A 27,232-nucleotide genomic window follows, 5' to 3' on the forward strand; every position below is an offset into this window, starting at 1 on the left:
GCAAAAGCCATTGATTTCCCAGTCCTGGGGAAGAGCTCAGTGGCATCCCTCTGACAGAGGCTTTGAGGAAAAATAACTTTCCACACTCTGAGAATTATATCTCGGCTAGACTGAGATTCAGAGGTCATTTAGAGGAACAGAGTCCAAATTGCACAAACAGTGGAGGGAAAAGGAGGTGGTGTTACTTTCTGTCAGAAATCTTCTCTACCCTAGGAGTTGGGTGTGGTGAATTCGCCCCAAGAGGCTAGGGGGTTTTGAAGACCCTGGAATTCATAATTATTAATGTGGGTCTCATAATCCCCTCATAATCCCCTGCCTGCATGGGGAGAGGAGCAGGGATACAGAGCCTGCTGCAGTGTTCATTGGTGCTAATGGGCAGGAGAGAGAGAGGATGAGACCTTGGATTGTCAGCCTGCTGGAGAGCTCAGCACAGGCTGTTCTGCTGGAAAAGGAGAGAATTATGGCTGTAAAAATCACTAAGAGATTAAAAAAAAAAAAAGTCATAACAGAATAATCTCTTAATGTGTGTAATTGAAGGGAGAGAGGCAGTGAAAGCTCAGGCAGGGGCGTGAGGGATGTGTCAGAGATGGGCAGTGCACACAGGGCCGGGGGGATTTCTCCTCACCCCTCTGTCCAGCGTGGCTGCTGTCAGTGCAGGATGTGCTGCCTGCTCCTGCCCTGCCAGGGCCAAGCAGGAACATTCCCAGCTGTCCAGCTGAGCTGGGTGTGAAGGAGCCAACAACCTTCTTCCATCAGCATCACTCATTCCCCTGAAAGCAGGCCCGTCTCCACACAGACGTGAGCTCTGTCTGCTGGAGCAGGTGATTTTTACCTTCTAAAAGCAGGAAAGCACTCACCAAGTTTTCTCTGAACTTTATTTTTCATGGCTTTCCATAAAGCTGAGATGGTGCTGGCAATGAAATAAATCCCTATTTTAGCTAATTTAGAGTCCAAACAACAAAACCCAGCAGCATTTTGACCAGAGGTTGCATTTCTGATCTGAATAGAACAGTCTGATAGAATAGTCAAGGGGCCACTGCTAACTGGTTTTTACAGGTCATGTAGCTCAAAAATGGGGATAATGAAGGGGATTTTATAGCTCAAAATAAGCAAAAACTCATAAAAAGCTAGCTCACAGTATGAGATACGTGAAGCTGTGGCTCTAGGCAATTCGCCTTCTGAATATAAAAGGAAAAAAATATGCTTGAAGATGTTGTCTCTTATGGAGATATGTCTGTTCTGTCTGAACATAAGTTCTTCTGGATTAAAAACCATACTGTACCGCCTGCTAGGAAGAAAGTGAATGTTATCTCACAGATACAACAGTGGTCATGACAGTGAGATTCTCTCTCCCTTCCTTTAAAGCCGTGGGCATCTTGTACAGTTCAAGAAACCCAACCCTTTCTAAAAGTTCAATATAACCTATGGGACTTACTAGCTGTGTATCAATACAGCAAATTGCATAGCCAGGTGGAAAAAAAGAGTTGGATGTTTAGATGAAGCAAGACTGCAACACTAGGAGAAGTATATTAAATTAAAGAATGCTTCCTTTTAGTCTCCAGCTGCCGTGGAGGCAGTGCTCCAGGTGGCTGGGCCAGCTCTATGAGGAGGTGCAAGCTGACCCAGGGACTCTAACGCTGCTTTTCAGGTGCTCCATCCCCATGACCATCAGTTCTGATGCAGCCCCTGGTGATGCAGGAATGGCTCTATGTCCTCCCGCGATGTCCTGAGTGGCACATCCCGGACCAGGCGCAGCACAGCAGCACTGCCCGCCCGCTGTCTCAGGTAAGAGCTGGCTCTGGGTGTCTTTCTCTGGCAGCTTTTTGCAGAGGTTGCAGATTCCTGTGGGGCAAAGCAGGCCCTCTGTTCCTGGTGGCAGGGAAGGCTGTCAGCTCCAGCCCCCCGTTGGCTGCACTTCAGGAGAGCGTGTGTTCTCCTCCAGCTCTCTGGCTGCAAAGTGTTTCCCAAAGTAGGGGAAGAGAGACAACCTGCAGAGCTGGATTTCAAGGCTCTTTCATTATGAGGAACGAGAGGCTACTGTTAACAGCTCTTATGTATTTGGTTGGGCTATTTTTTTTCTCCTGGAAACTTGGAAGAATGTCAGCTTTTGGTGATAATGTAGGTTTTCTACTCTTCCTGGCTGCAGAGAAGAGCTTGGAAATAAGCTCCTGGTGGATGCTGAAAGGAGAGGAGGAATCTGACCTCTTGCTAATCTAGTTATATTGAGGGACAGATCTTGGTCTCCCTCCTCCTTCCCCCAGGGTCTCTGAACCTCAGGCCAGGCTCCTCACCAGAGGGGGAGGGAAGGTCTCTGGGGACCCCTGGGTAAATGGCAGAGCAGAGTGAAGAGCAGAAAGGTGTGCTGGCAACTGTCTGCAAAGCTGCCTGCGCTCTGCATGGAGCTGCCTTGAGGTGGTTTGGCACCTCTGGTTTGGGGAAATGCTCTGCCAGGTCATGGATCCCTCTTTGCCAATTCTGGTCCCAGGCTACCTCTCACCTGACTGGACACTGATGGACAGTGCCAAAGGTTCCCCTGGGCACTGGCAGTGAGGTCCCAGCTCTGCCTTTTCCTTTTTTGTCGTGCTTCAAGAATGAATAGCAAGGGCTGAGCTGACCGTCAGCCTGGACCCGTTCTGCCTCAGGGAGCTGGGACCTGCAGCAGGAAGGCAGAGCTGTCTCTGGAGAGGCTCCAGCATGCAAGGCTGAGGCAGGGGGACAGTCTCTTGGTGGCTGAGTCAGGGTTTCTTGGCCCCAGGGTGGCTGTTACAATGCTGCTGCCGGGCCAGTGCACGGGTGGTTGATAAACAGCCGGGCAAATGAAGTGAGGAGGGAGAGGGAAAGAACAAGATGAGCAGGGAAAAGCCTTCCTGACCTGCCTGAGCAGTCCAAGCCTCTGTGAGGGGATCAGAGCCCTTTGGGATTTGCTGGGAGAGAGGAGGGGACTGGGAGCAGGAGCAGCGTTAATGGCAGCTCCCCTTGTTTGAAGGGGCTGCTGTTGCCATCTAGGAAACAGCCTCCCTCTCTTGTCCTTGCTAGTCCTGAAAGCTCCTGGCAGGCTGCAGACAACCTTAGCTGTGTCCTGGCCTCACTGAAGCCCCCTCCTCCAGTGTGGGAGCTGCTCTCCCATCTCTTGGGCCCGATACGTGCTGAGGACAGGAGCTGGCTGTGCTGGTCCCACAGGGAGGGACAGCACCCGTCAGATGTGCAGGCAGGGAAGGAGGGGAAGAGAGGGAGAGATACTGGGAGCTTTTCTTTCCCTCCCTGTAGGTGGAAGAGAGCATGATAAAAATTCTGGGCGTCAGGACTGTGGGGGACACAAGAAGCCAGCCCAGAGCTTTTTGGCAAAAAGCAACTATTTGCACTTGGTCCAGGCTGGCATGAACATCTGCTGGTACCCGACACTGTGCTGGGGCACGTGGGGGACAACAAGGGCACCCTTGACTTTTTTGGGATTAGATCTCAAGAACCTATTTACCTTCTGGGTCACTGAGGCTTGATGGGATGATTTCCTGGATAAATCCCTTCCCTGGCAAACACCCCTGTCTGCTCTGGATGTGCTCCAGCATCTGAGCCAAGCTCTCTGCTGCTCATCCCAGCGCATCCCCTTTGCCCTGCCCTTGCAGGGATGGATCTTCCCCAGTGCCCAGGGCGATGACCCTGCACACGCCTGGTGTCCCACCTGGGGTTGCCCTGCAGCGGGCACATCTCTGCCCGCCGTGTGCTTCGAGGGCAGCCACGGGGTTAAGGCAGGTTGGAGGCCGCTGGAATGCCGCTGGACAAAGCTGGGATTGAGGCTGCCTGTGAGGCACTGCCGCCCCCCTCCACATTCCTGGGGGGTCAGTGGCCAGCTCTGCCGGGCACCCGGTGCCTGCCCGCTGCCCTCCTGGCTGCTGCCGCTGGCAGCCGGCGGGGCAGGAGCGATGCTGCTCCTCCGGCGGAGCTCCGGGGCTGAGCGCAGAGAGATGCACTGGCCACAGCCTGCGTGAGTGTTCCGTGCCCGAAAATAAATCTGTTCCAGGCTGGAGGGGGAGTGGGGGTCCAGGCTGCTGCTGCTGGGGCTCTGGGGAAGGGATGCTCAGAGGGAAAGCACTTATTTCTCCCTCTGCTCGCTCGCAGGGGTTTTGTCCTAGGGACGCAGATGTTCAGCACCTGCTCTCTGTTTGGTCACTGCTACATGATTATCTACGGGGCTTGGGAGTTACAGGCATGGTGGGCTTTTAACTTATTTAATAAGGCTGGGAGGACTGTGCTGTCTGCAGAGCTGTGCTGCAGTTGCACCCAGGTAGAGCTGATCCCTTCCTTTGGTATCCCCTGGGGTAGAGGGGAGGGCTGGAGCATTCCCTGGCAGTGCCGTGGGACTGACCTACTTCAGTGCCAGGAGCACCTGCACATGCAGAGTATTGATTTTCCTATGTGCAAGCAGCAGCTTTAGCTTGAGTGGATCATTATTCGTGCCCCCAAGAAGCCTGTGAACTCTGTGGGTGATGGTTTTCTCTGTTTTCTTCGTGTTCCTGGAGTGGCAGGATGGGAAGGCAGAGAACAGCCTGTTAGATGTTTTTAGATGAATCAAACTTAGCACCAGTCTTGGCGATCATTTGATTTTTCTCTGAGAACTGGTGTGGAGGGGGTATTTTTAGCTGTGCAGCCAAATTCCTTGTCTGGTTGTTTTCTCCTGCCTGTTGTTTTCCTTGGCTTGGCTGAATCCCTTCTCCAGACACCTCCATGAGCCCTTGGACAGCACAAGTGACAAGAATCTACTCATTCCCCTTGGAAGAGCTGCTGCTTTTCCCCCAAGGCAGCTGCCCTTATCTGGCCTGTTGTATGCTGTTTAGAAAGTACTAACACATTTAATTATGGTTGATTAAGCACCTGGGGATAATTACCTCAAGCGAGCTCTAATATCAAAGCAGCATTCGATCGAAATGTTGCTGTTTCTCCAACACAGCTCACTGATGTCTCACTTATGGGGAAGTGTCCACGTGTTTTGCTCAACAAACTGTGTTTTTTGGAGAGAAAATCCCCCCTCACTCACTGAGTCCTGTGTGAGGGGCTTCTGATCCTGCGTGTTGCTGTCACCAGGACGTGAAGCAGAGTGCTTTGTGAGCAGGGGCATGATACAGTGCTAAAGGCTCAGGAGAGGATTCCAGCAAGGATTTGTTGTCCAGGGATCAGAACCCAGTTTTTCCAGCTGGACATGCTCCCCTTGTGTGGCTGGCTTAGGATTTGCTGTCTTCTCTCCATGGCCTTTTGCAGCACCCTTCCCACGGCTGCTCATTCTGGAGAGCTGCGGAGGAGAAGCAGCATCTGTGGAGGAGAAGTGGCTTCTCAGATTTGCCACGCAGGCAGGGAATATCCTGGAGCCTTTGTAGAGGAGCAGGTGGCAAGTCCCAGTATTGGGGATGGCAAAAAGGATGTTGGCAGATCCCCTTGGTCCCTAGGAACAGCAGGATCAGCCTCCTCTCAAAGCACAGCAGCTCTGTATAACATGGGAAAAATCATCATTAGCCCTGCAGGCACTGTGACACATAAGGACCAGCTCTGGCTTAGCAGCTCTCAGTGAGATAAGCTCATTGCTGGATAACTGAGGAGAACAGGAGATGTGCAGCAAGCCCTCCCTTAAACCTTTGCCCTTAGTGCTCCTGGAGCTGGCACCGCATCCTTCTTCCAGAGACAGCCAGGAGTTTCCTGGGAGCTGCTAGCAGACCACTTAAGGAGAAGACAGCTCCCTTGAGAGTTGAAAAGCCAGTCAGGGTTAGGGCAGAGTGGGGTGGGTGTCCCCAGGTGAGTTCCCATAGCACCAGGCAGCAATCTCTGGATGCAGCGTGGTTCTGTTTCTGCCCAGGTTGAAGCCTCGCAGGATGGTGCAGGACCTTCGTGTGTAACCCCCCGGGCTCCAAGCAGTGCTGCCGGGCCCCAGGCCCCTCTGGAGATGAATCTTTGCTGGAACGAGATAAAAAAAAAATCCCACAGCCTTCGGTAAGAGTCCTGCCTGGAGCAAACTCCAGGCTAGCCTGGCCTTCCAGCCCTGCCTGCTGCTTGTGATTGTCAGGAGGTTTTTGAACTTTTTTGCTTGATGAACCACATGAATTCACAGTGACCTTGGCTCAGCTCCCCCTCTGGTGCACAGACTTTTGCATCTCCTTTTGCTGGAAAGCATCTCCTCTATTTCTACCCATCCCATCCTCTTCTCCCTCCTGCTTGCTTTCTGCTGCTCGCTCTATCCTCTGCCACCTCTGCAGTTGTCTCTTTTTGCCCCAAGGCTTTGCCTCCACCTCCTCTGTGCCTTTCCCTTCCCTGGGAGCCCTCTCCACTGCATGAGGGGAACATGCCTTCCAGACTGTCAGAGTTTGCAGCTCCACAGCCAGCATGACAGAGAGCTTAACTGGGGCGTGTTAATTGTCTCCTGCCTTAATCCAAGGCTCCTGGAAGCTGCCCAGACATGTAAATGCCATTCCAAGCCCCCCTTGCTAGCCAGAGCAGTTCTGACCCACAGGCAAACACAGAATGAGTGTCCTCTACTCTGGGCTCCAGGGTGAGGAATAGCTTCAGTTTCTTGTCCCCGGTGCCTCCATGCCTCACCCCACCTGGCAGTGCAGCCTCTCTGCTGGCTGGGGGTCATGCACAGCCCGTGCTAAGGTGTGCTACCAGTCCCTGAGGATGTCCTGGGGGTCAGCACCCAGCCATGGTGCTGTGCTTCCCCTCCTCAGGGAACCTGCTCCTCTCCTGTCTGTCCGTCTGTCATCTCACTGTCCTTGCTGTCCTGCCAGGGCTCGGCTGGAGGCCTTCTCTGACCACAGTGGGAAGCTGCAGGTGCCTCTCCAGGAGATCATCGACTGGCTGGGGCAGAAGGATGAGGAGCTGTCGGCACAGCTGCCCCTGCGGGGTGATGTCCTCCTGGTGCAGCAGGAGAAGGAGACACACGCGGTGCGTTCCTCGTGCCTCCCCTGTTCTACTGTGATGGGCTGTGCTGGGCAGCCCTGCTTGGGACCCCTGCCTCGTGTCACTGCCATGCCACAGCCTGTGGGTGCACCACTCCTTGAGTGTCTCCATCTCTGCTTCCTGAGAAAAGGCAGAGCCCATCTGGTTTTAGACAATAAACTCACGCTGTAGCCTCAAGTCACCTGCAGCTGGTAGTGAACCCTGTCATTTGTAGTGGCTTCCCTGTGCCCTACCTCTCACTGGCCTCTGCTTTTGGGATCCTGGAGCCTGAGAAGGCTGGTTGATCTAGGGGCAATCCTGTGGCTGGGACATGAGTGATGCCTGCAGGGACACGTTATCATCATATCTGAACCTGGGGTATACCCGGGCAGATCAGAGTTTCCTGCTCCCATGTTCACAGCATTTTCTTCTCACTGCCAGTGGCTGTTGGGCTTTAGTTGTTTCTACCTTGAAAACAAAATTTAGATGTTTACTGCTGCTGTCCCTCATCCTTGCTGGGGCTTCCCAACACACAGCCCATCCAGCAGACAGCACTGGTGTGGGAGCTGTGGTTGAAGGGGAGGAGAGGACATACAAGACTAGCATGCCTCTGAAGTCTTCTCTGGCAGATGTGCTGCTTTGAGGCATCCTGCTGTTCCTCTCCTTGCTCCTGCAGCAGCTGGACCTGTTGCTGAGCAGCTGCTGGAAGGGTTGTTAGCGTGGCCATGCTTTCACTGGATGAGTGAAGAGCATCTCCAAGCAGTGCATCTGAAAGCACCATAAATAAAACAGCTCCTCTTGTGCAGCCCTGGCTCAACATGCCACTCTGGGCTTGCAGTTCTGTGTCCACACTCCAGCAAAGCTGCAGGCCAAACCTCTGCAGGAGCCACCTTCTGGCAGGTGGTCATTCCTTCCCTGAACTGCAAAAATATTTCTCTTAACACTGACTTCTCTCTGTGCCTCCAGTGAGGTTTGGGCCTTGGGGTGAATAAAGCACTGCAGCATTTGGCAAGGGGGCAGCCAGGGCACAGCTTTTTGGCTCAGCCTGCTGTCTCATCTCTGTGCTCTACTCTCCAGGCTTTCATGGAAGAAGTGAAGTCTCGGGGACCATACATTTACTCTGTCCTGGAGTCAGCACAGGCTTTCCTTTCCCAGCACCCATTTGAGGAATTAGAAGAACCAACTTTGGAAAGCAAAGGTCTGTGGAGCTCCTCCTTTTTTTATTCTCTGGTTTCTCAGCTCCTCCTGGGCTGGCCTGGAGAGGGTGGAGTGGAGGTGGCTGCTGTGGCACAAAGCAGCATATCAGTGCTCTGCCTCACACCACTGAGCCCAGGCTGTGCCCAGTCCTTTGGCCAAAGGTCAGGCTGGTACAGAGCAGTGTCACTGTCCCTGGAAAAGACAGAGGCTCCTGGTGCAGTCCATGATGAGGGCACCTCATGAGGCAGCACCAGATGTGCTCCAGGGTAGGTTTTTAAAAGGCAGCACAGCTTCTGCCTCTGAGGATAGAGAGGCTTGATACCTAGGGGAGCAAGCTGGTGCAGAGATGGATACTATTATTACCTGTTTTCCTTCCCTTTTTCCAGTTTTCCTTAGATTTTTTTATTTCTCATTTCCCTGTCCTCCCTCCACCCCTTGCCCCACTCTCCTGTGGGTTGGGCTCTCAGTTTTGCTCCCTGTTCCCATCCTGCTTTGCCTTCACAGATGTGTCTCCCCGGCACCGGATCCAGAACATCAGCCGCTTTGTCTGGAAGCAGGCCAACGTGGCCAGTGAGCTGTGGGAGAAGCTCACGGCCCGGTGTGTGGACCAGCACCGCCACATTGAACGGACCCTGGAGCAGCTGCTGGAGATTAAAGGGGCTATGGAAGAGCTCAGCACGACCCTGGACCAGGCTGAAAGTGTGCGGGAGACCTGGGAACCCATCGGGGACCTCTTCATTGACTCCTTGCCAGAGCACATCCAGTCAACCAAGGTACTTCTGGCTCTGAGAAGGCGCCAGCCTTGGCTGTGGAGGTTCAAGCTGCTTCTCAGGAGGACAGAGCTGCTCCCATGGACTGCTCAGTGCAAGGCAGCCTCATTACCTGGGATCTCAGGGCCAAGGCCTCCTTCCCACAGCCCCTGTGCTTTGTGAGGGGAGTGTTGGCCAGCAGTGTCCTGAGCAACTGGCCATGCTGAGCGCCTCATCATGGCACAGACCTCACATAGGTACAATGGTTCAGCACAGCTGAGTCACTGTCCCCTTTTCATTTAGCAGGAGTAATCTGCAGCCTGGTTAGTTTGGTTGGGTGTTTTTCCCCCTGCTAAGACACTCTGTGGGAGGGTTAGTCAGCAGTGGCTTGGCAGCCACTAGCCCACCCTAGCTTGTAGCAAAGGAAAAAATCCAAGTCCCAGCTACTCACCTGCTTCTTCTCCTCCTTCCCCTGCTCTGTGCCTGGACACTGGACTCCAGCTGTTCAAGGAGGAGCTCTCCCCCATGAAGGATGGGGTGAAAGTGGTCAATGATCTTGCACACCAGCTTGCCATCTCAGATGTCCACCTGTGCATGGAGAATTCCCGCACCCTGGAGCAGATCAACACCCGCTGGAAACAGCTGCAGGTGGGAAGGGGTCAGGAGCAAGCAATACAAATAAACCATGGGCAGGAGGCTGGGAAGGGCTGTCACTGCTGAGCTTCAAGGATGATAAAGTAAGGTTTGGCACAGCAGGATGTTATAGCTGGTGTTCCTGGGAGAGATGAGTGTCAGTTCAGTGTGAGGAAAGAGTCTGGTAAATCTGCAGAGACCTTGGTCAGGAAAAGGCAGTGGGAGGAGTTAAGGGAGAATCAGGATGTGTTAGTGGAGGGGGTCAGTACCAGCTGTGAGCTTTGATGTCTGTGAGAGTACGGATACAGGTGAGCTGCAGATGCGGCTGTGCTGCCTCAGCCTGGGGGAGGAGGTGTAGAGGGTTTAGCAGGCTGGAGGAAGACACAAACACCAAGACAGGAGAGGAAGGAAGAAGCATCTGTGTGCTGGGGCATGTCTGAGGCCACCCACAAGCCTTCCTGAATGGGTCATCAATCCAAAATGCCTGTTGGACTGCCAGTGAATTGTTTTTCAATTGTCCAGGCCTCCATAAATGAACGCCTGAAGCAGCTCCAAGATGCCCACCGTGACTTCGGACCAGGCTCCCAGCACTTCCTCTCCTGTACGTGAGTGGATCCCCCTGACTTCTGCCACAGGGTTGCCTCAGCAGAGCAGCCTGGGTTGTGGTACAGGAAAACAGGGTGCAAAGTCCTTTTGCTGAGCCCAGAGCCATGCACGAGGCTGGAAAAGAGCCCAGGCTGGTGCACAGGAGCTAAATCAGGAGGCTCCAAAAGTTGGCATTGTGCTGCTCACCTTGTGGGACCAAGGGTGGGATGGGAATGTGGTTTCCCTTCAGAGCACAGAGCTGTGACACTCGCAGCAGCAGCAGCTCCCACGGGACACTGGGACTGTGTCAGCCTCAGAGCAAGACAACAGATGGCAGGAAGAGGCAGTCCCTCTTATCCCGTGTTAGTTATTTGGAGGCTAAAATTGTGCCTTTTCAGGAGGTTTTCATTCATGGGGCGAGGCAGAGGGATGCTGTTTTTACAGACCAGAGCTGTTGGCTGACAGTTCTCAGACTGCAAAGGGTGAGCAGCAGGTTGTGCTCTGGAGCCTGGGGTCTGTCCTTGGAATGCTGAGCCCTGCAGAGTCTCTGGATGTCAGTGGGATTTGCTGGCCTGTGCTTCTCTGCAGACTGTGTTCTCCTATCTGAAAGGAAGAATGACTTTTCCATTTGCTGGAATGGATATTCTACCTGTGAAAAAGAAAAATAAGTGAGGGTCATGCCATGGCTTCCATCCTCTATAAAACAGGGTGGCAGGCAGGTGGTATGGGATGAATCCTCATCTTCCCAAGATACTGCAGCTGGCACACAGAGCAGCAATAACAGGAACAACAGATGTTTGGGTGTCTGAGCCTGGTCATAACAGGCAGTGCTGTGTCTATGTGCCCTGCTATGAGCCCTGCCCACTGATGACCACAAGGTTGCCTTGGGCATCATCAAAGCATCAGGGAATGTCTCTTCCTGAGTTCTGAGCTCAGCCAGATACAAAGCCCCTGGCTCAAGAGGCAAGATATCTCTAACAAGACCAGCAGTCTTGAGCCTTTTTAATAGGCAGCATCCCTTGCCTGCACCAACGCCTCCAGATGGTGATTTGGAAAGTCTTTTCAGAGGCTCCCACCTGTTGGCACAGTCCTGCAGGGCTGGCGTCAGAAACAGCATCAGCTTAGAGGAGCATTTGGTGTTGATCTGACATGTGCTTCTCTCCTTGCAGCCTCTGTCCAGGTCCCCTGGGAGCGAGCCATTTCCCCCAACAAAGTGCCATACTACATCAAGTGAGTGTGTTCCCAAACACTGCCCGAGGTCTTCCCTGGCCTGGCAGGATCAGGAATTGGGCACCAATTAGGGGAGTGGGTCAGTGAATGGACTGGAGTGAGAACTCACCTCCAGTGAAGCAGGTCTTCCTCATCCTGGCAGATCCAGGATTTCCCTGCTGGGATGCCCAAGATGAGGGGAAACCCCAGCTGGAAGGAGAGGGGGCTGGCAGCAAGTGGGGATATCCTGCTGTGGGCATCCTTCATGCTGCTGTGGCTGGGGACTGTGCTCAGTCTGCAGTGTCTGCAGACACTGAAACACTTGCTCCCAGCTCTGACCAGGTCCTTTTTTTAATCTCTCATGGCAGCTTTTGGTTATCAGATTGACTCTTGGTCTCCATCTATTTTGCTTCCAGCCACCAGGCCCAGACGACGTGCTGGGACCACCCAAAGATGACAGAGTTGTACCAGACGCTGGGTAAGGAGGCTGTCACAGAACCATTCGAGTAGTCCTTGCCTTTTTGCAGCATGGGGTGCACGTGAGATTCCCCCAGGCCACCTGCTCCCTTCTGTGCCCCAGGGTCCCCCAAAGCAGTGGGGTGTGACCCCTGCCAGGCTCTGCTCCACGCTCTCCTGCGTGTGCTCTGCTTCTGCTGGTGAGGCTGGGGTCTGAGAACTGCGACTGCTGCTTCCTGCCCTGGAGATAGAGATGTTGTGGTTTTATTCTTGTTTTCCTGTGTCTCTGCAGCGGATTTGAACAACATCAAGTTCTCGGCATATCGGACGGCCATGAAACTCCGGCGGGTGCAAAAAGCCCTTCGATGTGAGTGTGGGAAGGGTTTCTCTCCTGTTGGGCCTCCCTCAGTGAGGGCATTAAACTAACACAAGCTTTTATCAGCACATCAAAGGCAGGAGGCACCAGGGGACAGGTAGCTGAGGCGAGAAACCAGGAAGATCAGCCTGGGAAGCTGAGCAAATCTCAGTCTGTGTCAGCGCCTTTCTTTACAGGCTTGGGGTGGAAATGACTCAAGGGCAGGTGTTAGCCAAAGGGATATGAGAACAAAGTGGTCCAGCTCAGGGTTACAAAGCTGTGGGATCAGGCAGGGGGTCACGAAGCAGCTCCAAAGGAACATGGAGAAGGTGTGGATATAACTGAGAGATGAAACCAGCTTCACTGGCAGGGACAGAGAGGGATTCACTGCTTAAAGGGGAGGGAGGGAGCCAATAAACCTGACTTCTGCACTCTTGGTGAAAACTGGAGGATTAATAGCTGGGTGAATTTAATACAACAGGAGTTCAAGCATCTCTCAAAGAGGTAGCTGCTTCCTGGAAACTGCTGAGGAGTTTCTGGTGGAACTGGCAAGCAGGCAGATGGGAATCTGATAGATGCAGCATCCTTGGCTGCTCAGAGCTTTAGACAAAGCCTCTCACCTAAAGCTCTGTCAAAATTAAGCAGCAGCAGGCTGAGGGAAATCTTCCTCCTGAAGTAATTGTTCATGGAGGGGAGGAGGTACAGCCAGGCAGCAGTGGGGTCCCAGGCAGACCTGTGCTCCTTGGCATCCTGTGAAAGGGCTGGAAGGCAATGAGTCAGGGTAAGAGGAGGTTGGGTTCTCAAGGAAGTCAAACCCTGGCTGTGGAGCATTTCCATAACACTGTGGTGATCAGGCTGTCCAGTACCCAGGCACATTCAGAGGTGATGTAATGCAAATGGAAGAAAGCAGTAGTTGGCTTTTGCCACCCTGTTAAGGTGTCCATGCAGCAGCAGGCAAGGTGTGGAGAGGAAACAAGGACAAAGAGGAGAGCCCTCATGTGTTCTGCTTTTGCATCTTTGGTTGTGTATCTCTAGCATCTCACATGCTGCACTGTCGCTTTTTTTCCACCCCAGAAATGACTTGAATAAGTGCTCTTTACTCAAGATATACTTGAGGAAAGGGCAAGGAGGTTGCCAAGGCAGCTTTCCCATAATGAGAAGTTTGGTAGAGTGGCTGTGTAGGAAAGAGGCAGTGAGGGATAGATCAGAGCCATATGCAGTCGTGGGCAGTGTGGACACGAGGGTGGGCAGGAGCGATACTCCCTGGCACAGGAACTGGGGCTTCCCAGTGCAAGTGTAGCAGCTTTGACAGGAGAAGGGAGGATTTTTTCAGAGTGAAGTTACAGTGTGGAAAAGGCACACAATCCCCTAGGTACAGTGAATTTAAATGGTCTCAAAGATGGAAAGACTTTCAGGAAAGAAATATTGCTGGTTGCTGACACAATAGAACGTACAACCTGCAGCTGTAGAAATCTGAAAGCAGAGCAGCCGGGGCAGCTCATGCTGTCCTACCCCTGTTTTGGGTTTGTGTCTTAACTCTCTCACCCATGCAGAGCTGGAAATGGGACTGATCCATCTCTGGGCAGTTGCTTGTAGAGCCTGTGTGGGTCTGTGCCCCCTCACCAGCCCCACAAGGCCTGGCATGTGCAAGGAGGCCAGCACTGGGCTCTGCACAGAGCCTCCCATGGCTAGCATTTTCATGGCCATGGCTGGACACAGCAATGAGGAAGGAAGGTCATGGAAAATGGTGGGTCAAGGTAGAGATGTGGTATTTTGGGAGAAGTTTACAGGCAGGAGAGAAATTCTAGGAGCTATACCCATCCTACTAACATCTTTCCCAGCATGGTGGGACTAACACTGCCCCAGATTAGGGCAGGACTGCATCTCTCTCCTCTTGGTTCTCACCTCTCTCATCTCCCCTCTTTCCCTCTGATCCCTCTGCCTGTGCTTTCTGTGCAGTGGACATGGTCACCCTGGCCACGGCTTTGGAAATCTTTAATGAGCACGACCTGCAGCCCGGTGACCGGGCGATGGACGTGGTGGAGGTCATCCACTGCCTGACCGCCCTCTACGAGCGGCTGGAGGAGGAGCGGGGCATCCTGGTGAACGTGCCCCTCTGCGTGGACATGAGCCTCAACTGGCTGCTGAACGTCTTTGACAGGTACCTGTCCCTCGGTGTCCCCTGAGCCCTGGGGCTGCTGTGCTTGGGAGGAAACCTCCCTGCTGCTCTTCCAGCTGAGGGGAGGCTGCCTGGTGTGTGCTTGCCTTGATGATCCCCCTGCCAAGAAAACCCACTCTGGAACATTTGCCAACCTGTGCAATGTCTTGTCCTGCAGTGGCCGCAGCGGGAAGATGAGAGCTCTCTCCTTCAAGACGGGCATCGCGTGTCTGTGCGGGACAGAGGTCAAGGAGAAGTTCCAGTGTGAGTCCCTTGAACCTAGAACCTGGTGGGAATTCACCTTGGGAAAACAGGAGTAGTTTTGTTTCCTGGCTTAGACCATCCTTGCCCAGTGAGAACAAAGAAAAAGCTTTCCTGCAGTGACTAAGCTGCTTGCATCATCACCTCTCCCTCCCTCCCTAGGCCTACGCCACCAAGATTAGGAGGCGTTTTTGTAGACTGACAGGTGCTGCAGTGATCTTGCTTGCATGGCACTGTAAGGAACAGTGCAGAGAAGGCACGCAGGAAAGTTATCCAATGCTTTCCCGAAGGAGCATACCAAGGGGTGCATGGCTGGGGGGGAAGCAGGTTTCAGGCAAGTTGTTTTCCTCACTGCATTTTAACCATGGAATGTTGTGTAGCATAGGGAGTACCAAGGGGTTAAATAAAGGGATCGGGCTGATTCACAGAGGACAAGCTAGCTAGGGCTGTTTAACAAATGCTGTATGTAACCCCTGTCCGAAGAAGATGCTAAACTGGTTATTAGGAACTGAAAGGATATTGGTGAAAGTTATTTAATCATAGCTCAGGTTTCTCCTCTTACTGGAGCTCTCTGCCAGAGGTGGCCAGTGGGTCCCTGGTGTGGCCCACGCTCTGCTCCCAGTGCCTGCCTGGTGCTGGGTGTCAGCTGTGTCTGCCGTGCCCGCAGATCTCTTCAGCCAAGTGGCGAACGCCGGGGGACTGTGTGACCAGCGGCACCTCGGCGTCCTGCTCCACGAGGCCATCCAGGTCCCACGACAGCTGGGGGAGGTGGCAGCTTTTGGGGGCAGCAACGTGGAGCCCAGCATCCGCAGCTGCTTCCGCTTCGTGAGTGCGGGGCCACGGCCCTCGCCCCGTCTGCAGCAGCTGTGCTGGGGACAGGCTCCCGAGGTGGCAGGGGACCTGCACCCCGCCACGGCTGGGAGCCAGCTCTGAGCAGCCCCTTCCTCTCCCCTCTCCAGAGCAATGGGAAGTCTGCCATTGAGGCATCCCAGTTCCTGGAGTGGGCCAACCTGGAGCCACAGTCCATGGTGTGGCTGGCGGTGCTGCACCGGGTGACCATGGCCGAGCAGGTGAAGCACCAGACCAAGTGCTCCGTGTGCCGGCAGTGCCCCATCAAGGGATTCAGGTAAGGGTTCTGGTATGGGACCCTGGCCCCAAGGGAAGTGTGTCCTGCAGGAGAGAGCCCAGTTTGCTCTGTGCTCTTGGGGGAGCCTGGAGCTCTGCAGCCAGCAGTTTCAGGCTGGGCAGGGCAGGTGACAGCTAAGGGGAAGGGAGCAGAGTGCTCTTCTGGGGACTTCAGCCATCAACACTGTGGGTTCACTGCGGTGTTAGAGCAACACAGGGCACCTCTGTCCCTTCCCACTGACCTCTTCTTGGGCTTTAAACATGTTTTACTGACCTCCAGTGCTTCCCTATGGCCTCTTGACCTCTCCAGGTATCGGAGCCTGAAGCAGTTCAATGTGGATATCTGCCAGACCTGCTTCCTCACCGGGCGAGCCAGCAAGGGCAACAAGCTGCACTACCCCATCATGGAGTACTACACCCCGGTATGGAGCTGGGCTGGGAGGGCCCTGGCTCAGAGCAGGGCCCACTGATGGCAGCAGCCTTGTGATGCTTAGGCTGGTACAGCCCCACAAGTGGATCCCTTGTGTAGTTTTGTACCCTCTGCATGCTGGAGGCTGCCTGTGTCCCTGCTATTCTGGGGCTCTCGTGGTGAGCAGGATGCTCAGTGCCCAGCTTGGCCCCATGAGAAGCTTACAGAGCTGCTGTGTGCCCTCCTTGCTTCCTCAGTTTTATCTGCCTCTTGCCTGTGGAGCTCATGCCCAGCCTGAGGGGATATCTTACTGTGGGTGCTGGTCCCCCACTTTTCATTAAACAGGCACCTTTGTCATATTTGTGTCTCTGCAGACCACATCCAGTGAGAACATGAGGGACTTTGCCACGACACTGAAGAACAAGTTTCGCTCCAAGCAGTACTTCAGCAAGCACCCACAGAGGGGTTACCTGCCCGTCCAGTCTGTGCTCGAGGCTGACTTCTCTGAGACGTGAGTTGGCTGTGCCCTGGGTTATCTTTTGGCCCAGAATGAGACGTGGGTTCTGTGGATGGAAAGAGCATCTCAGCTTGTACAGGGCTCCTGGGGGAGGGCTCTGGGGGTGATATGGCACCTTGTTCTTGAAGGAATGGAGATTTCAGTCTCTGTCCAACCCATCCCTGGCTCTTCTCAGCCAGGTGAGATCAGTCTCTCCCAAGCCCTGCTGACCAGAGTGCATCTCTTGCAGCCCAGCCTCCTCCCCGATGTTACCACACGCCGACACACACTCCCGGATCGAGCACTTTGCCAGCAGGTACCACCACTGGGCTCTGCTGCCCTGACTGGGCACAGAGCATGACCCTGATGGGTGTGGGGTGGGCTTTGGGGCAGATATATGGTCACAGACCTCCCCACCCGCCCCAGCATGCTGCAGAGGCAAGCAAACCTGCCTGGAATATGGCTGATGCTGTGTAAATTGGCAGCAAGGACCATGCATTTGACAGCAGATGTCTCGGTGGTGTAGCAGCCTCCATGTGCTGTCCTGCTCTTCCCAGTGTGAGCTGCTGGATGGATCCTCAGCAGGCACATCCCTCTGTGTCTTGTTGTGCTCTGTGTCCTCACTGGAGCTGTTTGCCAGCTTCCCACTGCTGCTGCCTTGTGGTTTGTAGTGCCTCTGTCCTTGCTGTGGGGACCCAAGGGGTACAGGGAGCCTGTACTTGTAGCTCAGGTCCTAGGCAGGAGCTGGAATTCTTACACTGCTTTCCTTTGCTTGTGAGAGAGGAGGATGAGCTGATTGCACAGCAGCAGCTCTTTATTCTAGAGATTCTGACTTACAGCCAGAGCAGCAGTGTATTTTGGTTTTTAAAAAGGCAAAACTCTCTAGAGGTTGTACAGAGGGACAGACTGGTGCAGGCCAGGTGGGAGACCCTGACAGAGAGGACTCTTGCAGGGGCTGCTGCAAGTAGGATGCACTGAGCAGACATTTAGGGTGTCTCTGACAATATCTCAACCTTTACCTCTTCCTCCCAGGCTTGCAGAGATGGAAAGCCAGAATTGTTCCTTCTTCAGTGATAGCCTGTCCCCTGATGACAGCCTGTGAGTTCTCCTTTCCCTTCTCCTCACCTCCTGATGAGTCAGGGCTCCTGGGGCTCTATCCATGCCTAGCCAGGGTACAGAAATGCTTTCCTTCCCATTGAGTGAGAGGCTCTTGGGCACCCCCAGCTACCAGGGATGCTGAGCCCTTTCTGAGCTCTAGACCTGGAGCTGCCAGGAGCTCTGCTATGAAACTGCCTCCCTCCATGCTGTCCTTCCCCAAGGGCACACAAATCCCATGATTTTCCTAATTAAGGTGTTTCTCCACCTGCTGCAACAGGGATGAGGACCAGTACCTGCTGCGCCATTCCAGCCCCATCACCGACAGAGAGCCTGGGGGCAGCCAGCAGGTTCCAGGAAGCCTCAACATGGATGACAAGGGAGAGCTGGAAAGAGTCCTGGCCCACTTAGAGGATGAAAACAGGTAGAAACATGGACAATTCTGAAACTGGGGGTTATACCTGAGAGGGAGGAAGGGACTGGAGAAGCCTTGTAGAGCTCAGAGTGGTGCCAGGGGATGCTGCTGGGCCTGGAGGTGGGGGTTGCAGATGCTGAGAGGGCAGTTTTGGAGGGTGTCTAAGCAAGCTGAGCACTAAAACTCAGTGAGGGTGGGCTCTCCAAGGAAAGGAGATGACTTTATATTCAAAATATAAAAATATATTCCTTCCTACATCCACAGAACCTGTTCCCTCCTGAACCCCAAACAGGTTGAGGTGAGCCCAGGGCACTCTGTCTTTCTTGTCCCTGAGCCCCTCATGCACAGTGGTATTGCTGCTCTGGACCACACAGGGTGAGGCTCTAGGCAGGGCACACCAGCTCAGGAGGAGGTGATGCTTTCCCTGCCCTTGTTTTCAGCCTCTTGGGAAGTGGTTGCATACCTGTGCACCCCCTGTGTGGGGTAGAACCACAGCCAGGCCCCTCTGCAGTGCAGCATCCTGGCCCCTAAGCTTCACAAACAGCAAAGCTTTGTCTGAGTCGTGGGCCAGCCCCAGTGTGCAGCTCCTGGGTCAGTCTCTAGGAGGGATTGAGGGGATGCTGACCTGGGCTGTCCTGCAGGATCCTCCAGGGAGAGCTGAGACGTTTGAAATGGCAGCATGATGAGGCAGTGGAGTCTCCAACCTTGGCTACAGGCTCTCCTGAATCAGTGCAAGACCCGCGTAACGACGAGCTCCTGGCAGAAGCACGAATCCTCCGGCAGCACAAGAGCCGCCTGGAGACACGGATGCAGATCCTGGAGGACCACAACAAGCAGCTGGAGTCACAGCTGCACAGGCTGAGGGAGCTACTGCTGCAGGTTGGCTCAGAGCAAGGATGGGGTGGGTTTTACCACAGCAGAGCTGTGACAATGGCACTAAGGGCATGGGCAGAGCAGGGGAAGCCAAGGACAGAGGATCACGACAGCCTTCTCACAACAACTCTTCTCACTTCAGCCTCCAGCAGAGTCAGAAGGCAATGGTTCAGCAGCCTCGTCCTTGGCTTCATCTCCACATCAGTCAGAAGGCAGCCAGGCAAAGGAGAGAGAGCACAACACTCCTGACACTGAAACTGCAGGTGAGGTTTGGGCTTGGGCTGAGCCCCTGGCCCCGCTCCCTTGTTTCCATGCTGCAGGAAGCTGCCTGCTCCCTGCTGTCCTGAAGAGATGCAGGCAGTCGGGTGGATGTCCACTTTTCATACCCACCTGCCCTCCTTCCTGCTGCAGACGAGGTGGAAGCCAAAACCCAGGAAGTCAGCATGTGCCTGGAAGACATAATGGAGAAGCTGCGGAGCGCCTTCCCCAACTCTCGAGGTACTTGAGTGAAATCCTCCTCTCTTACTGCTCCCTCAGGTGAGGTTTTCCCCACAGAGCCCTGCCCTGGTCCCAGCTTCCCTGCGACAGCTGATGACCCACAGTGCTTCAGCCAAGAGCTTTGCTGCTGCAGTGCTGCTGGGACAGGAGCGTGGCCTGGGAACGGAGGAGGAGGAGGAGGAGGCTTCACACCTGCAAGGAGAGGAGATCAGAGCTGCCAAGAGCACAGACCAAACAGATCCCTGTGATGAGCTGCAAGGCAGCCTCCTGCCCTGCTGAGGACCCTGCACTCCATGGGGCTCCCACCATGAGGATGGACAGACCTGTCAGCACCACCTGCAGCAACAGCTTTGAGCCACCTCCTGGCTTCATCCCTGTCCAGACCCCTCTGCAGGAGAGGTTGAGGCCCCAGTAGCCTGGTGAGATGGAAGCAATGGTGCAAGCTCTCCTGGCTGCTCATGGATGGCTCTTCCCAGCAGGGATGGAGACTGGGGGATGTGTGTGCGAGTGGCACCCCACTCAGCGAGGTTTTGGTGTTGGTCATTCTGCTCTTTCCCTCTGTGCTCCAGTGCAGGAGCAGCACTCGGTCTCTTGCCCAGGCTGCCAGAGGGAGACATTGCTTGGTGCCAGCACTAACATGAGGTGGTGGTCTGCCCATGCAGACTCTTGCCCACTTTCTGCCATCCCTGAGCAGGATCCTTCTGGCTCTGCAGCAGCCCCTTTCTAACCAGGTGGCTCTGGGTCCTGCTTTCCTGACCTGTCTATTTCTCTTTCAGGTATGACCTCCCTTATCTAACACCTCCTGTGAGCCAGAGGCTTTTCCTAACCAGCTACCTGGCTGCTTTCCTCCCCCTCTCTCCCTGCCATGCTCCCTGTGCTGCAGCAGCCCTCACACAGACTCCCTCCGAGCTGGTGGTGCAGGATGCTTGCCAGCTCCAGAAGATCTCAGGGGAACATAGGTCATGCAGGAGTGGGACTGTGGGCTCCCCAGCAGGCTGGTTTGGTCACACAGTGGCTGAGCCTGGGTGGGATGGTTCAGAAGAAAGAGCTGAAGCCATGAAAACTGCCTGTCTCCCCTGGCACCCGTGGGCTGCTGCCTTTGCCTGTAGCCCTTGGGGGATGCAGAGCTCAGCATCCCACTCTTCATTTGTGCCCAGGAGCCTCCAGGTCTGTGGGCATCAAAACACTCCTGGAGCCACACAACTTTTAAAATAACTCTTTATAGCAGTAACCAGCTGCCAGCCTTATGGTTTGAACTCTGCCACCCAAGGCTCTGCAGCCAGCCAGGCACATACCACCAGGAGAGAGTCTGTGAGGTTTATGGAGTAGGGATTGAGTCCATGTTAGAGCTTCAGCCCAGCTAGTAGCCTTATATTGAGAGGGTCTTTATAACAGAGCCTTATTGTTTAATTTGCATATATTTCTATATATTATATATATATACTGTACTTAAACACTCTCATGGACTCACTCTATTAAACTCTAATACCTTAAGTGTAGCTGCCCTTCACTTTCAGACCAGCCCAACTTCTGCTCCCAGGGGAGCCAGCACCTTCCCTGTTGCTGGTGTTGCCTTGCAGGGCTGCTGTGAGGGAGCTCAGTGAGGGCTGGACCCACAGCAGGTACTTCATCCTGACTGGTTTCCTGGGAATCTGTGCCTTTGCCATGGCACAGAGAGCCTGTCCTGCACAGACCCAGCTCCATCCCTGGGGAGCCTCAGGGGTTTCTCCAGCCACACTCCAGCCCTGGGGCCACCTTGGTCTGGTGCAAGTGCATGGCAGTGTGGGTGGGCAGCAGGACAGGCAGGACCCCTCCTTGCTGCCCCCAGGGAGCAGCTGCCCTGCTGCTGTCCCCACCTTTGAGTTGAGTGGGGGGCTGGAGGCCCTGGTTGGGAGGGGTCCCATGGGGCAGTGCAGGGAGGCTGTTCTGCCAGCTGGCAGGGCAGCTTGGGGCTGGTGGCTCCAGGTCCCCAGGGGTCCCTCGGGCTGGCTGTCTGGTGCTGTTATGTCGAGAAAGAGGCAGAGTCAGGTGCTGCAGGGTAATCCAGAGCTGGGGCTGAGATGGCCCTGGTGCTCTGGAGACACAGGGTGTGGAGAGATGAGAGGCTTGAGCCCTCGGGACAGGGTAGGGCTGCACACTGAGGTGAAACATCCGATTTAAACAGGGCTTGCAAGGACAGAGCCAGGGCTGTTGTTGCTGGCTGGGATGGGACATCATACTGAACTCTCTGGGGAGGTTGTGACCAGGGCAGGGTGTCAGCCCAGGGCTGTGGGCTTGGCTCTGGGGTGTTGGCAGAGGTGAGGAGCAGTTCCCACACCAAGGACAAAGTGGTGTGAGCCTTACAGCCCGGACTATTGAGCATGTAGTGCTCCAGTGTCTGCTGGCAGCAGTGTGGGTGGCTGTCCTTGCTGTCCCCTGCCCTGGCCAGGTGAGTGGCAGGATGGCAGTGTGGTGGCATTAGGGTGGCTTTGGGCATGCTGTGTCAGGCTGCGGGTGAGAGGGACCACAGGCCAGCCTGTGAGACCCAGCTGGACCCCTCTGTTATCCCAGGGACACGGGATGGAGCCTGGGGAGCAGCAGAGTGAGGCTTGGCCTGAGGGTGTGGTCAGGAGTATCCAGCCTTGGGGGGCACTGGAGGAAGAAAAAGGGCAGGATGAGGACAGAGCTGCTGGCCCCAGTGGCAGGTGTGGGGAGCAGAGATGGCCAGGTTGGGTGCTTGGGCTGTGTTTGGGAGCCAGGGTGTGTCAGGGAGGGGAGCAGGGTGGCTAATGCTCTGGTAACCATGTACTGTGGTGCTGCTGTCCTCACTGCTTTGTGGCATCTCTGCTCTGGAAAGAGAATAAATTTGTATTTATACTGAGAGCTGAAAAAGTGCTCTGGCCTCCTCTATCTGTGCGTCTCGGCTGAGTCAGCTCCTGTTGCTGTGCCATCCTGGCACTGCTCCTGCAGGGCTGCTGGGACACTGTCACTGTGTCACCCTGGCTGTCCACGCCACTTGAGGCAGAACAGCAGCTGTGAGCAGAGCCCCAGGATCCCCAGACACAGGTTGTGTCCCCCAGCCACCCTCTTCATCCTCTTCCCACAAGGTCTGTTCAGGCCATGTGGCTGCCTGAGGGGTGGGACAGGGGCTGTGTGGGGACAGTCCCTCTTTGTCACCCAGGAATTTTGGCTGTAGGAAACCCTTCAGCCCCAGGCAGGAGGTAGAGAGCAGTGGGATGCTGGGCAGGCAGGGCAGTCCTTTCCCTCCCTTCTCTCTGGAGCTCCATGAAGTTTTCAGTGCCCAGAGGTATCTGGGTGCCTCAGGTGCTGCCCGTGTTCGCTGTGCCTTTGTGGCACAATAATTCAGATGAACAATAGTTCAGGGTAAGGCCAGGGGCTCTGGGGCTCTCACCACTGCCCAGACTTGGCTGATGGTGAAGCCTGCCCAGGACAGACAATTTTTGGGCTGGACCTGTTCTCACCCCTGCCTGGAAGGGCTGGCACTGCTGGGAAAACCCTGACACGGTGCCACTGCGGGGAAGTCTGGGGACACTTGTGCCAGAAAGATTCAGGAGCTTAAGAGGGGTGAAATGCAGCCTCCTTCACCACCCCTGTCAAGAGCAGCACAAAGTGCCCCATGCCTGTGCCACAGGCTGCAGGAGGTGTGCAGTGTGATCAGGGAAGCTGGGCACGTTCAGGAACAGATCCAGCCTCCGGTGCCAGGGAAGAGCTTTTATTTCTCAGCCAGGAAAGCTCGGTGGCGCCCAGCTGAAAGGCGCTGGAGCCAGGGCAGGGCTGCACAGTGGTGTCAGGGTGAGGACAGCATTGTTCCCCCGTCACTGCCAGGCCAGTCCCCAGCCCCGGGGCTCCCTCCCAGGGTACAGGAGCCCTGCTGCCTGTACTGTGCCTCTATCAGTGGCCTGGCAGCTGTTCCCCCAAGCAGGGTTAAGTGGCCTGCTCAGGGCTGCTCACAGCCCTGCTCTTTGCTGCGCTGCTCCAGGGGTGCAGCATCCCCTGCTCTGGCTGCTAGGGGGGACGGGGGTGTTTTTTCTCCTCCACCCAGCTCCTCACCTTCCCCAGGGGTGAAGCTTTCTGTGGGGATGTTGGCTTCCCCAGCATTTTCTTGTCCACTGCCTGCTCCCTGCTTCCTGCAGCTCACCTCTTCCAGAGCCTCCCCAGATGTTTCATTCTCCAGCCCTTTGCTGGGAGGCCCCAGATGTGGGGCTGTCTTTGGCTGAGCCTGGGTCTCACTCCCTGTGCCAGCTCCCTCTGCTCCACTGGCTCCCTGCTCCAACCCCTGCACTAACCCTGCTGCCTTTGTTTCCCCTATTGTCCCCCAGTGCCCTGCTTCAGGCTTTTCTATTTTTGCTGGTAGACACTCTTTGTCCTTCTTCACTCTCCCTTTCACTACTGCCTCCTCCTCCCTCTCCTCTTTTTCTTCCTTTTCTTCTTCCTTCTCTACTTCTTCATCCTCTTTTAATTTCTTACCTTCTTCCTCTACTCCCCTCTCCACCCTCTTCTCCCTCTCCCCTTTGTCTTCCTTTTCTTCCATGTCTACCTCCTCGTCCTTCTCCAGTTTTCCATCTTCTTCCTCTGCCCCCCTCTCCACCTTTTCCTCTTCTTTTTCTTCCTTTTCTTCCTTTTTTTCTTCCTCTTTCTTCTCTTCCCTCTCCTCCTCTTTCTCATCTTCCTCCTCTGTTCCCAGACTCTCTGGCTTTACCCCACAGGTGCCCAGGTTTGCTTCTTCCCCCACTGCTGTCCAGTCCCTCCTTTCCACCTCTTCTCCCACAGGCTCTCCCCGGGCTTCTGCTCCTCCTGGTGCTGCCCCTTCACCCCCAGCCCTGGGGGTCCCTTGTTCTGCCTGAGGAGCCCTGGGTTGTTCTGTTACTTCAGTCTCAGCCCCCTGCTCCCCCTGCCCAGGGGTCTCCTGGACCCCAGCCTCACCCTGAGGAGCCCCATCACCCACCTCCCTGCTCTCCCACCCCTCACGGGCCTTCAGACCCTGGGATGACTGGAAGAGGCCCTGGTAGCGCTTTCGATCCTCCACGTGCTTCTTCCTCATCCTCTCGCCCAGCTGCTTCAGCTCCTTCTTCACCGCGGCCGCCATGGAGGGGTCGAGGTGAGCCACGCGCTGGAAGTCCTCCCGTGCCTCCCTCTCGTTCCAGACAGCAGCGTGGGCCTTTGCCCGCTTGAAATAGGCCTTGGCATTGTCTGCCAGGAAACAGAGCCCTCACTGGGGGTCCTGCAGCTCAGGGCCACCAGCCACAGGGGCTGGAGACCCTGGGGACCAGGGGACGTGAAGCTGTGGGGTGTGGGGTGGTCACGGGCAGCAGGGCACAGGGAGTGCAGGGATCATCGTGGAAAGGGGAAGGATGGTGTGGTGAGTGGGGGGACATTGTGGGCAGGGGTAACCAGTGACATGAGCACTATCATGGGCAGGGCAAACTGGGACACAGGGATCCAGATGACACGGATGCTATCACAGGCAGGGGGACACAGGATGAGCATTGTCACGGATGGGGGATTCAGAGGATGGAGTCCCTGGGAGCTGTGGGCACAGCAGGAGGGGGGATGCAGGGCACAGGTACCATTGTGCTTCTGGAGAAGCTCCGTGGTGTGCTCCAGCACCTCGTAGTACTCGCCGAGCTCCAGCTGGCACTGGCAGTAGTTGAGCACCAGCGGCGTGACCAGGTTCTCCAGCTTCAGCCAGTCATCCTCCCACGGCTTCTCCTGCCCCGTGAGCAACCCTGGCTCATGGCTGTGTCCATCCCCTCCCAGGCACCCAAGGCACACAGGGAAGTGCTTTGAGGTGTGACCTCACAAGGCAGGCAGGGATGGGGAGGTGTTGGTCCTGCTCACCTTGGCCTGGAGGTTCCTGAGGCAGATGACAGCCTCCTGGTACTTGGCCGCCGCCTGTGCAAACTCCCTGCGCAGGACGAGGCGGTTGCCCTCGCTGTGCAGTACAGGCACTGCTGCCAGCTTCTCCTCCTTGCTCATGGCCCAGGTGTCACGTTTGTACGCTGAAGGGTCCTCCACCTGCCCAAGCAGGAGGAGCTGAGCGGCCTGTCCCAGCTGTTCCTGCTCTGGCAGCCATCCCCACCATCCCCCTTACCCGGAACAGCTCCATGATGAAGATGAGAGGCTGTGGCGTCCGCTGCAGCTCGTCCAGGTCATCGTAGCCCGTGCTGTGGTAGTCAAACATGTTGCCCATGCCACAGCGGTGCTTCTGCCCTTCCAGGGGGTCCCGTCCCTCTGCGATCCTCCGCATGCCCCTGGAGACCAGGGCATACATGCCTGTGTGCTGCAAAGAGGGGAGTGCCCCGCTCAGCCCTGGGGGGCCATCTGCACCCCCCTGTCTGGGGCAGACCCCTGGTGCTGAGGCCAAGTCACACCCTGAGTTTGCACCAGACAAGGCCAGAGCATCTCTGGGATGCAGATGACACAGGTCCTGTGTCCTGGCTCTGCAGGAAGGAGGGAAGTGGGCATCTATGGGCCCCTCACTCACAATGGTGTCGCACCAGAACTCAGCCACCTCCCCAATCCTCATGGAGCTGAGCAGCGTCTCCCAGATCTCCAGCTTGAACATCTTGCCCATGATGATCTCCATGGGCATGCCAGCTTCCCGGCTGTCATCGATCACCGTCCGCTCAAAGTCATCCTTCAGCGTCTGGAAGTGGAAGGTGAACTGCCCCAGAGAGAGCCCAGTGGTGAGATCTCCATGGCAGCCACAATGACCTCAGCTGTGGAGTCAAGCCTGCTCCCAGCACTGTGCTGAGCTGACTGACAGCTCTCCCTCCACAGCAGGAGATTGTGCCTCTTGCCCACTTGAGACAGCAAGCAGATGGTCAAATGTCTTAACATCCATCCATGCTATAGCTCGCTTCTCCCTGTGGGTCCCCCTTTCTAACCCAGTGCACAGAGTGCTCTCACAGTGTGCACCAGGACTGGTGGAACCCATGGTGATCAGAGGCTGGGAAATATCCCAGGAACAGCCCATTGGCACATCTCATTCCTGCTTTGCACGTGGCAGGAAAGGCAGATTTCAGCAACCTGCCAGGGCTGCTGAGCTCCAAAGGTGCCAGGGGGAGGAGGTGTCACAGGCACAGCGCAAGGTGAGGCACTGCCAGCTGTCCCTGTGAGAAATGTGTCTGCTTGTGCCCAAACCAGCCCCTCTGCACCCCTGTTGTGAGGGCCCTCACTCTTCCCCAGACCTGGAGCTGGGCTTGTGAACCATAATGGGCAGGGATGTCAGACCTGCTCCCACTCCCAGGGCTCTGCAGGAACAACCCAGACAATTTACCTTGCTCCCATCCTGCAACTTCGGCAGCTCCCCTCGGCCTCCATGCAGAATCTTCTTTTTGACCCCTTCCACATTCAGCAGGTAGGTTTCCTCCATGGCTGCCCACAGATCACACGCACCCAGAACACTCTGACCCTTCTACAGCTCCATGTCTTCTTTAGGTGTCTCTTGACTATCTGGACATACACATTGTCTTCCAGGGCTCCTGCTGACCTTTTCCTTTCTGTGCTGGGGCAGAGCCTTCTTCCCCTGCCCTTGGGTTGTGAGAGGAGCGTCCCCTCCTAGCACACACTTGCTGAAGCCCCCGTGTCCTCTGTTGCATTCTGTAACCACCCTCCTAATCCTCTTCCCACTGTGTCAGGTTAATCTGGGATTTGCCTGCAGAGTCTATGGGGAATTATAGGAACTCCCTGATCAGGAGAGCCTCGTTCCTCCCACCGAGTGACAGCACTTTTGACCCAGCTCGATGAAGAGCACTTGGGGGAAGGAGCCCAGCGATGACCCACCAAAGATGCCCAGGC

The 27,232-nt window shown here is 55.4% G+C and overlaps 2 protein-coding genes across 7 annotated transcripts in view; one reads left to right on the plus strand and one right to left on the minus strand.

Annotated features, from left to right (window-relative positions):
- Positions 1-22,292, plus strand: part of DRP2 (dystrophin related protein 2) — a 28,890-nt gene extending 6,598 nt beyond the window's left edge. The window contains exons 2-24 of one of the 5 annotated variants that reach the window (XM_088062632.1): positions 1,649-1,785; positions 5,843-5,976; positions 6,768-6,924; positions 7,996-8,116; positions 8,620-8,888; positions 9,366-9,512; positions 10,020-10,098; positions 11,252-11,312; positions 11,708-11,769; positions 12,040-12,114; positions 14,062-14,263; positions 14,439-14,524; positions 15,189-15,346; positions 15,481-15,647; positions 15,957-16,068; positions 16,430-16,566; positions 16,802-16,867; positions 17,584-17,649; positions 17,927-18,070; positions 18,703-18,940; positions 19,077-19,197; positions 19,346-19,432; positions 19,566-22,292. In XM_088062632.1, coding sequence (XP_087918758.1) covers positions 1,678-1,785; positions 5,843-5,976; positions 6,768-6,924; positions 7,996-8,116; positions 8,620-8,888; positions 9,366-9,512; positions 10,020-10,098; positions 11,252-11,312; positions 11,708-11,769; positions 12,040-12,114; positions 14,062-14,263; positions 14,439-14,524; positions 15,189-15,346; positions 15,481-15,647; positions 15,957-16,068; positions 16,430-16,566; positions 16,802-16,867; positions 17,584-17,649; positions 17,927-18,070; positions 18,703-18,940; positions 19,077-19,197; positions 19,346-19,432; positions 19,566-19,711 — 2,943 coding nt within the window. In that variant the 5' untranslated portion in view covers positions 1,649-1,677 and the 3' untranslated portion in view covers positions 19,712-22,292. Of the gene's footprint in view, positions 1-1,648; positions 1,786-5,842; positions 5,977-6,767; positions 6,925-7,995; positions 8,117-8,619; positions 8,889-9,365; positions 9,513-10,019; positions 10,099-11,251; positions 11,313-11,707; positions 11,770-12,039; positions 12,115-14,061; positions 14,264-14,438; positions 14,525-15,188; positions 15,347-15,480; positions 15,648-15,956; positions 16,069-16,429; positions 16,571-16,801; positions 16,868-17,583; positions 17,650-17,926; positions 18,071-18,702; positions 18,941-19,076; positions 19,198-19,345 lie in introns of those variants that run through there. The other 4 variants (XM_088062635.1, XM_088062633.1, XM_088062634.1 and 1 more) reach the window with 4 other exon arrangements.
- A 957-nt stretch (positions 22,293-23,249) lies between these two features.
- Positions 23,250-27,202, minus strand: LOC102110652 (uncharacterized). 2 transcript variants are annotated; one of them, XM_088062508.1, is made up of 6 exons: positions 26,712-27,202; positions 25,917-26,078; positions 25,524-25,712; positions 25,271-25,447; positions 25,000-25,141; positions 23,250-24,622 (listed from the first exon to the last, which is right to left on the minus strand). In XM_088062508.1, the coding sequence occupies exons 1-6, from the start codon at positions 26,805-26,807 to the stop codon at positions 23,370-23,372; spliced, it is 2,019 nt and encodes a 672-aa protein (XP_087918634.1). In that variant the 5' UTR covers positions 26,808-27,202; the 3' UTR covers positions 23,250-23,369. The 2 variants fall into 2 exon arrangements, with proteins under 2 accessions (XP_087918634.1, XP_005527571.2); XM_005527514.2 differs by having other exon boundaries at positions 25,917-26,096.
- Positions 27,203-27,232: the final 30 nt, after the last annotated feature.

The sequence above is a fragment of the Pseudopodoces humilis genome, chromosome 15 (genome assembly GCF_049639895.1).
Source record: "Pseudopodoces humilis isolate 2021_Gansu_Grassland_sample_001 chromosome 15, ASM4963989v1, whole genome shotgun sequence".
Classification (NCBI taxonomy): Eukaryota; Metazoa; Chordata; class Aves; order Passeriformes; family Paridae; genus Pseudopodoces; species Pseudopodoces humilis.